The sequence below is a fragment of the Centrocercus urophasianus genome, unplaced genomic scaffold (assembly GCF_019232065.1).
Source record: "Centrocercus urophasianus isolate 14NV4802_14NV808 unplaced genomic scaffold, USGS_Curo_1.0 seq_40, whole genome shotgun sequence".
NCBI classification, from domain to species: domain Eukaryota; kingdom Metazoa; phylum Chordata; class Aves; order Galliformes; family Phasianidae; genus Centrocercus; species Centrocercus urophasianus.
This window is the reverse complement of record NW_024884978.1, coordinates 3222043-3234762: the sequence shown is the minus strand read 5'-3', so window position 1 is coordinate 3234762 and position 12720 is coordinate 3222043. Positions and strand designations below refer to the sequence as shown.

General features: G+C 48.7%; 1 protein-coding gene across 6 annotated transcripts in view; it reads left to right on the top strand.

Moving 5' to 3' along the window:
• The window catches only part of RAB11FIP4 (RAB11 family interacting protein 4), a 56347-nt gene that overhangs the window by 27626 nt on the left and 16001 nt on the right, over positions 1–12720 (top strand). For 2 of the 6 annotated variants that reach the window (XM_042832946.1, XM_042832942.1), the window contains 2 exons: positions 9215–9438; positions 11816–12007. In XM_042832946.1, the coding sequence (XP_042688880.1) occupies positions 9296–9438; positions 11816–12007 (335 nt within the window). In that variant the 5' untranslated portion in view covers positions 9215–9295. Of the gene's footprint in view, positions 1–596; positions 654–691; positions 710–9214; positions 9439–11793; positions 12008–12720 lie in introns of those variants that run through there. The other 4 variants (XM_042832941.1, XM_042832943.1, XM_042832944.1 and 1 more) reach the window with 4 other exon arrangements.

Sequence of the window (12720 nt, the reverse complement as noted above, 5' to 3'; positions counted from 1 at the left end):
AAATGTGATTCATCATAATGCCGCAGTAATTCACACTGCTCTCATTGCGTTTGCTTCAAGGGAAGCACTCCAAAATCAGACGAGAGGAGACGAGGTGAAGATCAGAGCAAGTGTGATGTGCAGAAGGGTCTGTGCAAAATACCGACACAGAGAGTGGGGTGGGAGGCCCCGATTGCAGATGCCGGTTCTCACGAGATAATTGAGACGTGGGTTTCAGTCCGTGCATCCCGGCGATGCCATTATCTTCATTATTAATCAGCCTCGCTAATGCACGTTTCAGCTCCAGCTCCTTGCGGCAGGGCGCTGGGGAACAAATTCGAGAACGATTCGTCACGGGAAAAGTCAACCGCGGAAATGGAAGAAAACAAAACAAAACAAAAACCAGAAAAGGGGGGGGAAAAAAAAAAAGAGTGAAAAAAGGCGAGAAAGGCGCAGCCCCCGCGCTGTGACGTCACGGCAGCCCGGTGCCGCGCGGTGACGCCGGACCCCCCGCGTCGCTTAGCAACCGCGGGGCGGGGCGCGCGCCGCCAACTGTTGCCGCGGAGCGGAGCGGGGCCGCCCTGCGCGGGGTGGGCGGCGCTACGGCGCCTCACCTCGGCACCTCCGTGCGGCACGGACAGATGCGGGCGGCGGCGGCGGCTCGGATCGGGCGGGTGAGGAGACGGCGGTGCCGCGGGGCCGCCTCAAGCCCCGTGCCGGCTCCGTGAGGGTAGGGGGAGGCCGTCCTCGGGAGCGGCGCTGCGGGAGGGGAGCGCCCGCTCGGGGCGCGTGGTTATCTGTCGCGTCCTTGGTGCGATGGTGCCGAGCGCGAGCGGAGCGTTTGGAGCGCCGGGCTGCCGGTGGTACGGCCGGGAAAACACCCGTCTGCGGATCGTAGGCGGCCGGCAGTCCGCGTGGTCCGGAGCCGCAGACCTCGTGTGCGAGCCCCGCGGCCGCTTCCCCGGCACTGCTGGGCGGAGCCGCGCGGTGCTGCGCCGCGGGGTCCCTGCGATGGGCGGCCCTGCGGGTACCGGCGGTGTCTGCGGTGCCGGCGCTGGGCTCGGGGTGGCGGCTCTGCGGTGCTGCGATGGCGATCGTTCCTCCGGCAGGTGTACGAGCTTAGCGGCTCTGCGGGCACCGGCAGCTTGATCTGGAAGAAGCCTCGCGGTGTGGGCTTTGTGCTACCTGTGTTCGAGAATGTGGATCTTGCAGTCCCGTTTGGTGTATTACTGTTGCTGCTCCCGTTAAGTATGGTCCCGCTCCTGCCCGGTGTGGGATTGCTCTGCCAGTTGGGGCCGGGTTGCTTTTCCCTAATGGTTTCTTGGCTGTCGATGAGAAGAAATGAAGTGTGGTCTCACCAGCGATGCGGAGAACTTTCTACCAACGGCCCTTCAGGTTCCTGGGATGGGGGGAGCAGTGTGGTGTTAGTCAGTGTGGTAGACATTTGGTACCGTGAAATGTTGTTCATGCGATGGGAGGAATGGTGGAATTTCTCATAGCTGTTTGGTAGTGCCTGCCCAAACAGAGAGGAGCCTGAGCTGTTCCCGTTGCTGGATGTGGTAGGCTTTAAGCAGCTTTATAACCCCTTTCAGTTGATGTCCTTTAACTTTGCCACTGGAAGAGTTGCAGCGGATGATGGCTGCCCCTGGGAAGCTGTGCAGATGGCCCAGCCTTGTGGGGGAATCTCAGCCGTATGCAGAAGCTGCAGGGCTGAACGCTTCCCTTCCAGCACAGTAGAGGAATGGAATAGCTTTGCCTTAGTTATTGATTAACCAGCATGGTTCCCTGCGGGAGCACACCTTTATCCACTCTTTCAGTGTTTCGGATGTGGTGTTCTAGTGAAATGTTCTACATGACTGTAAAACTCCCGGGGGTTGCTGTGCTCTTAGCTGGGCTTCAGAGTCCAAGTGCTCACTCACTGTGTTTGGGCAGCTGACCCCTTAAATTCTGAAGTGTAGCATAATAATTGAATTCCTGTTGATCATCCTACAGTCTTTTAGGTCGAAGACTGCACTGAACATAAGATGCACTCTGTAAGCACTTTCTGCCAGCATAACCATGCTTGGGGCACAGTGCTGCAGCTGTAGGGCTGCAGGGCGTCTTTGGATGTGACTCTGCTTGGAATCTCATTTTTGGTGTGCAGATGAATGTTGTTACAAACATTTTCTGCTCAATCCCTGTTTGTTTTGTCTGTGTGGATTCAAGGATAGAAATATCTCCTGCTTGTGCATGGCTGCAAACTCCACAACAAACCATGGTGGGTTGTTTTTAATTTTATCGTGTAAGTGAGAAAGCAGCCTGCTGAATGTGCCCAAGTTCACTGGGATCTTAACTTGTCTTTGTCATGTTTTGAGCACTATGATGTGCTTGGCAGACTTAAAGAACTTATAAAGGGAAGCCCATCTACAAATACAGTTTATTCACTTTGTTCTAGGAATTTGAGTCTTTCAATAACAATAAAACAAACCAATCCTTTCAGACACAGATGGGGAGGCTGAAAACTGTCCAAGTTCAGAACTCGCAAGCTTTGCTGCGTGAAGGTTGCAATTCCAGTTCTTCCTGCAGCTCCTCAGCCTTTGGTTTGCTCAGCTGCTGAAGGGCTGCTGAGGTCCTGGAGCTCGTCCTGCTCACAGAGATCTGCACTTCAGCACTACTGCGGTGTTTCCTGAGCATAAAGAGAACTCGTTTTTTCGGCTTGTCTGTTTTCAGGCTGACCAATGAGCTCTGGGAAGTGCTTCCATGTAAACTAGAGCAAAGCCACATCCTTAATGCTTTCCCTCTGTTTGCCAGCATAAACTACTTATTATCAAGCGTGGCTGGATTTCTTTGTGTGCTATGGAAGCTTGGGATGTTTCTCCACCCCTTGGGATCTGAAATCACTCCTGTTCCTCATCTCTATAGACTGTAGTGTAATCTATCCCTCTTGGGTAGGAAGACAGAAATACATGGTATGAGGCAGAAGTCTTGTTTCCTTTATTTATCTTTAGGTGCTTTTATTTCCTGGAGGTCACTTAAAGTAATATAGAAGTACGTGCTGAAGTTCCCCAACTCCCTGTGGAAAAGGAGTTTGACCAGGGCTGCTGCTAAGAGCTTAGACATGGCAGAATTGTCACTGTGTGACAGCATGCTTCGTGCTGCTCCTCACTCTGCTCACTGCTGCTCCTGGACGACTTTTCCCTCCCCACAGCCCAGTGCTGTGTGCAGAGCTCTGTGCCCGCAGCACCTTGCAGGCATGATGCAAGGTTTTGCTGTTTATCCAGCACCCAACTAGGTGACCTTGAGGCTTGTCAAGGAAAACAAGCTATGGCATAGGCTCAGCTGCCTCCTCAGCAGCAAACAGTGGCTGGGAAGGGTATCCTGTAACTCACGGACATGGGTAATTAAACCGAAGTACAAAGTGAGTGCTTGGGCTGTGCTTGTATTAAGAGGCTTAAAATAAAGGCACTTCTTTGTGAGCAGCCTCCTGCTCTCTTTCACACAGTACAAGTGTTCACATGCAGACAGAACTCTGCTCAGACCCTGGTCTGCAGGCTGGTCCATACTGCGTGTCCTGGCTGAGAGCTGCGGCTCTGTGCTTCCTGCATGTCAGTGAGGGCTGTTGTGACACTGGCCTGTGGTTGGCCATGTGGTGCTCAGGGCACAGCAGCCTCTGTAATTTTGTCACTGGCTGTCCCTGCCAATGTGCTGATTAATGCTGCTGTCGGCTCTGTCCTACTGGTAGCTGTGCTGGCACTAAAACAGCACGTGGATCAGGGCAGACCCAAGTGTCAGACCCAGGACACGGTGTCTCAAATCAGAGTGACTTTCTCTGTCCTCTCATCATTGCTTTGTGATGAGATCATCTCATCTCAAGGCCACAGCTTCTCAGGAGGCCGTCACACCTTACCTGCTATGCGGAGCTTTTGGGGCAGATACCACAAACACGGATTTTTGCTGTATACCCGTGCCCTTCAAACCAAGGGCTGGTGCTGCTTTGTGCAGAGGTGATGCTGAGCTGAATGTGTTTCAACTCCTGCTGCCTCTCTTGGGCACCCTGCCCCAGGTCAGTGGGTGCAGGAACACTGCTGCAGGCTGTGCTGGGTGGCTGTGTCACCAGGGGGCTGGCAGCTTGCACAGCCAACAGCATTTTGTGCCCAAGATGTTACAGATGCTTCTTCAGGTGATTAGGTTTTGTTCCTGTATTTAGAGGAGTGATTACCGTAGGAGTTTTTAATTGGTACTTGTGACATCCTTAACAGCAAGCCAGCATGAGGCCACTTGGCACTTCTTTTGATGGATATGTGGAAGGGAATGGAAGCTGTCCCTAGCAGACTAGGAGTGACCCTGATGGGTATTGGAACAGGGTGCCAAATGGCCACGGTGGCTTTTATCCTGAACTCTGGCTGATGTGCTGACCCCATCCTGAAGCTGCAGGCTGGGATGTTTTCTACTCCTGCAAAGGATTGCTCCCTGTTTTGAGCCTGCAGTGACAACTGGTGAGCATACAATAGCTCAGCAGTGGGAAGCAGCCTGGGGAGTGATGAGATGCAGCTTCAAAGTGCTGGGAAGGAGCCTTTCTTTTTATTGGTTTCTTTAGAGGATCAAATTAGCTGTCTGCTAAAGTCTTTTAATGTTAAAGCTTCCAGAGCATAAGCGATGACCTGTGAAAAGGAGTGTTTGAATCTGGCCCCTGTGTGTGATGAGGTCTGGCAAGTCCATTACGGCCAATTACAGTGACAGGTAGCGGACTGTAAACATTCCTGCTCCTGCTGCTCCCAGGCTGGCTCCAGCTTGAGATTTCTTCTTGGAAAAGGCACATCAGCTCCCTGCCAGCGCACAGAGCAGCCTTTCAGAACCTCTGCTCAAGTGGTTCAGCATCAGCAGCCCAGAGGCTGAGACTTGGGCTCTTCATCCAAACCTGCTGTCCTTGAATCTTACATTTGTGTGAGATGCAAATGTTATGTATGAAGCATCTGCTTGCAGCACGCTGCAACGCATCCAGAATTTGTCCCTGCCTTGGGGCTTTCCAGCATGCTGCCCTGGTGGCAGCATTTGGATCTCAGGGATAAACTTGCTCCCAAAGTGGCTGCAGCAGGGATGTGTGAGGGTTTGCCTTAAATGGAGCTTCAAGTGTTAGACTTGAGTAACTACACAATCGGAGGAAGCCATTGCATTGAGCAACCTAATTTGTGGCCCTGAAATAGCTTCTTATTTGAATAGCTTAGTAAAAACACTCTGCACAGTCATCTTGAACCCTTGGAGATTTTAAACTCTCAGCTATTTGGAGAAACATGGTGCCCTTCCCGTGCTGCAGCAGGAGATGGAAGCAGTTTGCACTGCCTCTGCCCTCCATGCTGCCCTGGCAAGCTGTCTGAAGGCTGTGAGGCATGGCAGGACCTGCAGCCATGGGTTCCTTCCTTCTCCTGGGCAGTGCTTCTGTGTCTTCCTCTGACAGTTCCCTCCTATTAGCTCAGAACAAACGATAGGTGGACATCTCCATACCTGTCTGACAACTGGAAAATATTTTGAGGGAAGAACATGTGCTTTAAAAAGTTTACAGCTCACATGGTGTAAACGTACTGCTGTTTATATGGGAGTGGTGTGTTTCTAGAACGCATCGGTTAGAAATGCTTCACACCCTTCTTGATCACCCAGGAATTAGGAGACAACTTGAGTGCAGTGGCTGCTTGAAGAAAGGTGTGTGCCTGCATTTCCTCCGTGTGGGTGTGCAACAGTGAGTACTATTTTATCTGAGACCCCCCAAGCCTGGCATGCTGCCGTGTGCACCTCTTCCCTTCCCACTTCTGCTGGGAAGGAATGGAAGGGCAGGCTGCAGGGACCCCAGGCTTGCATCTCTCCTGCTGCTGGTGGGTTCAGCTTTCTGATGGCATGGGTCAGGGGCAGGATCCTTCTGAGGGACCTTGTTCAGATGATGTATGTGGTGGTGCTGGCTCCTGCTGAGTGCGTTGCGCATGGTGAGACTCGGATCATCTTGCCTTCCTTGTTCCCTCTGGAATACTTTGAAGCTGTGGAAGTGTCAGCAGTGCTGGTGATTAGGTTGTGGTGGGAGTGAATTTTAAGTGAGACTGCTCTTCAGCGTGAACATATTGATGTGAGTGTGTCACACAGCCTGTCAGCCGAGTTACAGCTCCCAGCTGCGCTGTGTGCCTGCTTTATGGATTGCTTCCAACCTAGGATAAGCCCAGCCGGGTTGCTGCAGGCAGGGCTGAGCCATCTTGCCGTGCCCACTGGGCATTGGTGCCTCTTTCTGCCCCACAGATCAGAAGTGCATGGGAATCGCTGGCTCCTGCTTCTGTTTGGGGTGGCTGTGGGAAGGCAGGCTGTGCCTGCTCATCTGTCTGCAATGCAGCCGCACAATTGGCTCTCTGAAGGAAGGGAATTCATTAGTTCCCATGAAGTGGCCTCGGATCTTTGGGCAGCAGGTGCTCCTATAGAGCAAACTGTTGCTGAATATTCAACAGTTGCTACACAAGCCTGGCCCGCTGCCTGTGAAGTACTTGAAGATATCTTAAGCAGCCAGTTAGGTAGAGTGCAAAGTACTCGGTGCTCACTGCCACTCACAGCTACGTTGTGTTGCTATCGTTTAAACTCAGTGTACTTTTAATGGGAATGTTCTGGTACCGTAAGCAGCAGTTTCATCTCTCTTAACTCAGCCCACACAAAAGGGTGCTGCATAGAGCAGCGGTGATTCACACTCAGGGCATCAAAACCCTTTTCTTTCTCCTTCTGGTTTTGGGTCATGCATGTGCTCTGAAAACGAGTGACTCAGGACAGAGGTGTCTCCTAATCTGTAATATAATGCTTGGGGTTCAGCTAGCTCTTTTAGGAGTGCCTGAATAATGCTTGTTCTTGCCGAGCTCTAAATTGGTACAGTAGGTACCTAATTGTGGACGAGTCAATGGAAAGCACTGCACTCAGCCTTTTTTTTTTTTTTCTTCTGGAGTTCAGTTCCCTTAGGTGTGGCCTGAAAAGCAGCACTGAAACCGGGGTGCTGTGAGAGACTGTGATCACTGAGCAATTACACAAATGTAAATATCTCCCAGCATTACTCAGCAACACGTGGGTCCAGCTATTGTAGAGAAGCTCCAGTCCTGACTTCTTGTTGTGGCAGCTGTCTTAACTCGTGCTCTTGCTTTCAAGGTGTTTCATCTGTGTTCTTCTAAAGATTACTGGGGCCGTGGGAGGAAAGCTTCCCATATCAGCAGTGTGGTGGTGGCTGCACTGAAGGGCAGTGCAATGGAGGGAGCTGGAGAGGCCGTGCTGGAGTTACTGCAGTGTATGGCACAGTCTGTGCTGCAGCTGGGGGTCTGAACACCAATACAAGTACATGGGGTTGCCAGAAAGTGATAGGGAGGAGAAGTGAGCCCTTAGTCTTTATACACAACACCGCACATTTAATTGCTTATGTACTTTTTTTTTTTTTTTTTTTTTTTTTTTTTGGAAGAGCATCTAGAATGCTATTGAATGCTATTATTAGAAAAAAAGTCTTTTGTTACCTACGTGGAACTCTTCTTGGCCTTTACTTCCTTGTGAGAGCTTCTTTAATACCGGTGAGATTTCTGTGCTGTAAAGACTTGCTTAAGCAGAGACATCTCCAAGACCTCTCAAAAGAGATGCTAATTGGGAGGTAGGGCTGTGCAGAGTTCTTTTCTTCTTTCCTGCCCTGATTTGCAAGCTCATGCTTCACAGATCCACTGTGTGCTCCACTGTGTCTCTTTTCCCAGCTTGGATCCGGCTTTTGCCAGCTGGTGCAATTCTGTAATGGCAGTCAGAGCCTAATTGCATTAAGTGTTTTAAGAGAAATGGGGGCTCCATGCCTGTGGGGCACAAAGAAGAAATGTTGGAGTAAACAAACACTCCTGGATACTGCTGAAATATTGGAAACGTGAGTTTACAACACGATTTTCAGGCATATAAATATTTCAGGAAAAAATGGTAACTGAGACCTGCATTTCTGATAGCAGTCGGTGCAAATCTGAGAGAGCTGCAGCTTCTGGCTGACTCTTATATTGAGATGGAAAAGCCACTAAGGAGAAATCGCTCTCATTGGCATAGAAAATATCTCTGGTTCTGAAAAAAGAGATTTAATTCTCCGTGGCAGTGGCAGAGCAGTGTCCTGGGCAGCAGAGGATGCCTGGAAGGCAGGTGGGCGCTGAAGGAGCAGCTGGGGCACACAGCAGTGCAGGGCTCTGGGCAGGAGGGCTGAGTGTTCCTGGATGAAATGCTTTGTTACGTGTGCCAGTAAACTGTGCTTTCAGTGTGTGGTTGTCCTGGCTTGCTGGCAGCAGTTCAGAGGTGAAGCTGCCTGTGTGGCTTGCAGGTGAGCGTGAAAGCAGAGCTGCGGATCAGAGCAGTGCTGTGGGACCTCAGGTAGCTTTTGTCTCACTGGATGGAGCTGCCAAGACAATATTGTGTCCCCACGTGGCATAAAAAAGGACAGTGAAATCTTAGGCTTTATTTTTTTCATCAAAGAATCTTTTTGTTTGTTTGCCTCTCAAGGACAGGAAAACAGAAAGCAGCTTGCCTTGATTATTGTGAATGTTCATGGGGCAAGAATGAGAGGGAGGGGATGAGCAACAACAGGGGAGTGTTGCAGGGATGAGAATGACGCCTTAGTTTAGTTGATACTTGATGAGGATGTGGTTCCAGGAAGCAGGAACAGATGGCTTTGAAGCTTTTTGTTTTCTCTCTGGCTCTCTGAAATCTCTGATTGCCACCAGGACTTACCATAGTATTATTTTTTTTTTTTTTAAACAACTATAGATTTTTGCCTAGCCACAAAGACAAAGTAAGCTGTTGTATTTACCTGGTTTGCTTCTGTTAATTGATCATATTAATACATGAAGTGGCTGGGAGTCGGTCCTGTGATAATCTTCTTACAAAGGATACCTCTTTCTAGATTAAAAAACGTTTGAGGATATTTACTACTCTGATTGCATTTTGACAGTAAATGGGGGCAAAACTGACTGCATTTCATAAGTCTTGTTGTAACTCTCCTATAGAATAGAGACAGTAGGTCAGGGATGCTATTCAAGCTGTATGGGAGGTACAAGCTACCCTGCAGGTTTGTCGGACCTGGTCTTTTGTAAAGCACATCAGGCTTTTTGTTTTATGGCTTTAATCAGTCCCATTCTTGCTTACCAGGCAATTTGGAGAATGGGTTATTGCTTCCCCTGAATCCTCTTAGCTGCCTTAAAGGATGATACGAATTGACTTCTCATTCTTCTTTTGCTAGGGTGGTGAAATCCAGGACTGCACCTACTTGGACAGCGAAGGCATCTACAGCGAGTCGGAGCTGTTCCCTGATGAGGACGCGATGACTCTGGCGCAGCAGGAGGTGCACCATGAGTCTGACATGGACAGTGCCATTGAGAGCGCCCAGAGCTCAGAGGCCTCCGACGTGTGTCGGGGCGAGGAGAAGGATGGCATGCTTGGTGTCCTGTTTCTGCCTGGTGACAAGTGAGTGGTGGCTTTGCCCCCTGGCAGCCCTGTTTTCTGAGTCATATGTAAAAGCACCAAGGAGGAAGGAGCCCTTATTTGGCTGATTCTTGCTTGGGGAGGCTGAAGATGCCTGAAGGATTTAGAAATTGGATATCAATTTAAAATATAAGGGAGGTAGATGTCTGAGCACTTAAAGGACCTGGACAGTCTCGTCCCTGGCTTCTGACATGTTCTGGGACACCTATGGGAATTATGTTTTGTGTGTTGAAGTGACAATTTCGTGTTGTCCCTTTTCAGAAAGGATCCCTTTATTGGCTTCTCCCAGAACTTAGAACCTTCTGTGTTCCTGTGCCTTTTGTGTGCTGGAGTTAAAATACTTTCCACAGAGCAGCACAATATGGGGAATATTGCTTTAGTTTCCTGTATGTGTAATTATCTGAAGATATGGGCACTGCTGATTTGCTTTGCAGCTCCATGTACCAAGTTAATTCTGCGTGTTTCTAATTTTATGTGACCATTAGTGTGCAGCAGTAACTTGTGTTTAACACAGGGTGTCCTGGCATGCGTGTCTATAACCACTGTTTGCTATTAACACAGGAATGTCTCAGTAATCCTAACTTGACTCTTTACAGGTGCATATCTGGAGAATGCTGGTAAAAGCTGAGTTGTAGGGAGAGGGACTCAATCTGATTTAATCTTGCTTTGCTGTGTTAATGCAGTACAGCAGGACAGAGCACAGCTGGGCCTGTTTTGTAAGCCTCTGCACTTTCTTCCTTATTTTTGGTTTGTCATCTTGGTTTGTTCCTCTTGAGTTTTCCTCACTTGTCTTCTTTTCTGATCACTTCAGGTGTTCTCTGTGCAGCCTCATTCCTGCTCTCCTGAGTTTCTCAGCTAGCTGAGATCTGGCCTTCTCCCACTTGCCTTAGCAGTCTCGGATACTTTATCAAGCTAATTTCAGTTTTTTGTCAATTCTTCATCAAGCTTTTCTCCTTGCCTTATGACTCCTGGCTCTTCTAAGCACCTGTCCTCAGAGTGATAGACTTTAGCTATATCACATTTGAAATAAGTGTATTGCCTTCAAAGTGTATAATTCAGGCTCTTATGAATGGGGATGGGATGTTGTGCATCCTGCCACCTCCATCTAGGGGGTTTGGGAACTCCTGAAAGTTATTACATGCCTACTAAAATCTTGCTTTATCCTCTGAGGTTGTCACTGTTAAGGTTATATGTCACTATAAGAGAAGAAGCAAAACTTACGTGACTTAGGATTTGTGGTGGCAAAGTCACAGATAAATAAAGAACAGGGTCAGACAAAACTATTAAGGAGAGTTTCCCATTGTGTCATGAGGTTTAGAATGGACCTGCTGGCTAACAGTTTGTCTGAAATATTTTATGTACAATTAGTGCTTTATATCACTCAAATCATATAGCAAGTCATTAGCAGATAATACGTCTCTCAATCTTGCAGGAAGTTTTGTGAGGCTGGCTAGTAGTCACTGAGTATTTGCTGCAGGTAAGGAGTCTCATCCTTGCAGAGTGAGCCTGACAGGCAGCCCTGCTCCAGGGGCAGATCCTGTTGTGCAGCCTGCTGCTGTGCAGGGAGGCTCCAGGCTGTTTGCTTATGGAGCAAATGACTGACTACTGGTCATGTTTGTATCGGCCACGTTTGGTTGGTGCATGCTGTCTCCCCCGAATACACAGGCAGTTGCATGCATCAGGGCTGCCATGTGCCTGGCTCTGCTGAGCTGTGTGCCTTTGTCTGCTCCTGCTCTCAGGTTGTAGGACGATATTAGATACTAGAAGTTATAAAGCAGCTTTCTCTTGTGGTCCGAATCTCCTTTGAAAGACTCGTTTTGTCATGATGGAAGGAAGGGCCGGGAAATATCCTCAGATCTCATCTGTGGTCTTAGAGACCATCATATCCCAGCTCATCTGGCACGTGGTGAGCTGAAGTTTGGCTCTTGACAGAAGAGCGTGGCTGGAGCTCATGGGCTGTGGGAGAGGGCTTATGGAGGTTTCTGGGAAACTGGTTAGGGAGTGCAGTGAGTGCCTCAGTCTTGTACACATCCCTATTGCTAGCCTGTGCGTTTTGGAGATGTTTGCATAGTTCCTGCCTTCAGCCAAAATCCTATGAGCAGAAGTCTTCACCACCACATGGAAGCAATGGCTGAGAATTGCTGAGCTGTGCTACTCAAAGTGCAGTAGTGTTGATCCAAACCCATCTCACTGGTAGCTTGTTTGTAGACTCTCAGTGCATATCAGATGTGTTTGTCATTTGAATTTGTAACCTGTTTAAAAACTGGAGTGAAGGGACAAGCTGAAAAGGTGCAACATTCCATGTGAGGTGAGATGCTGTCAAAGATGGCCTTCCAGATGTTTCGACCTCTTGTTTCAGGGCAAGTCCTCACAACCCTTCTGCAGCATCTGACCTCTCCACTTATTCCACCGCCTCTCTGATCAGTAATGAAGAGCAGTTTGAAGACTATGGGGAAGGAGATGATGTGGATTTTACTCCCAGTAGCCCCTGTCCTGATGATGAGACCAGAACCAACGCCTACTCTGACCTTGGCTCATCTGTATCTTCCAGGTTGCTCCTTGTTCCTTAACAAACATTTCTTAAATTTTTTTATTTTCCTTTTGAGCCTGAGTGACCATACTAGAATTTCCAGTGGTTACAAAGACTCACCTCAAAAGGAAAATATTATCAGCTCATTTTCTGCCCTCCAGGTAACAGTGTACACTTGATAATCAGAGCTGTGGCAAATAACTTTGTATCTGATAGTTATTATTGGGTTCTTCTGAAAAAAACTGTGCTTTTCTGCTTGTATAGTTTCCTTTCTGTTGCAGGTAGGAGGTATCACAGTTAAGGGTTAGTATTGGAAGTTACTTGCTGTAAGTCAGAAACAAGCTTAATGCTTTGAACTAGCCCTGGTGCAGTGGAGAAATCTGCAAGAGAGCTGTTTCTTGTTAGAGTTCTAATACTGCAAATCTTTCATGTTATCTTGTAAGATGAAGTTCCACATACAGACAGGTTGATTTGAAACAAGACTTTAAAAGACTTAAAAATCTTTCCCCATGCAAGGAATTGGTTGAACAGAGTTGGTGAAGAACCAAGCACGAAGACTTTCCAGGATTTATCTGCTTGAATCAAAAACATATCAAGATCTCGTGCTTCATTGCTGACACAGAACAAGCTCACGCCATCCCACTGTTCCACATGCAACCCTTGCATGCTACCCTCTGTTTGAAGGAATCCTGCAATCCAACCTCGCTACCTTGGTCATGCATGCAGAGCCAGCA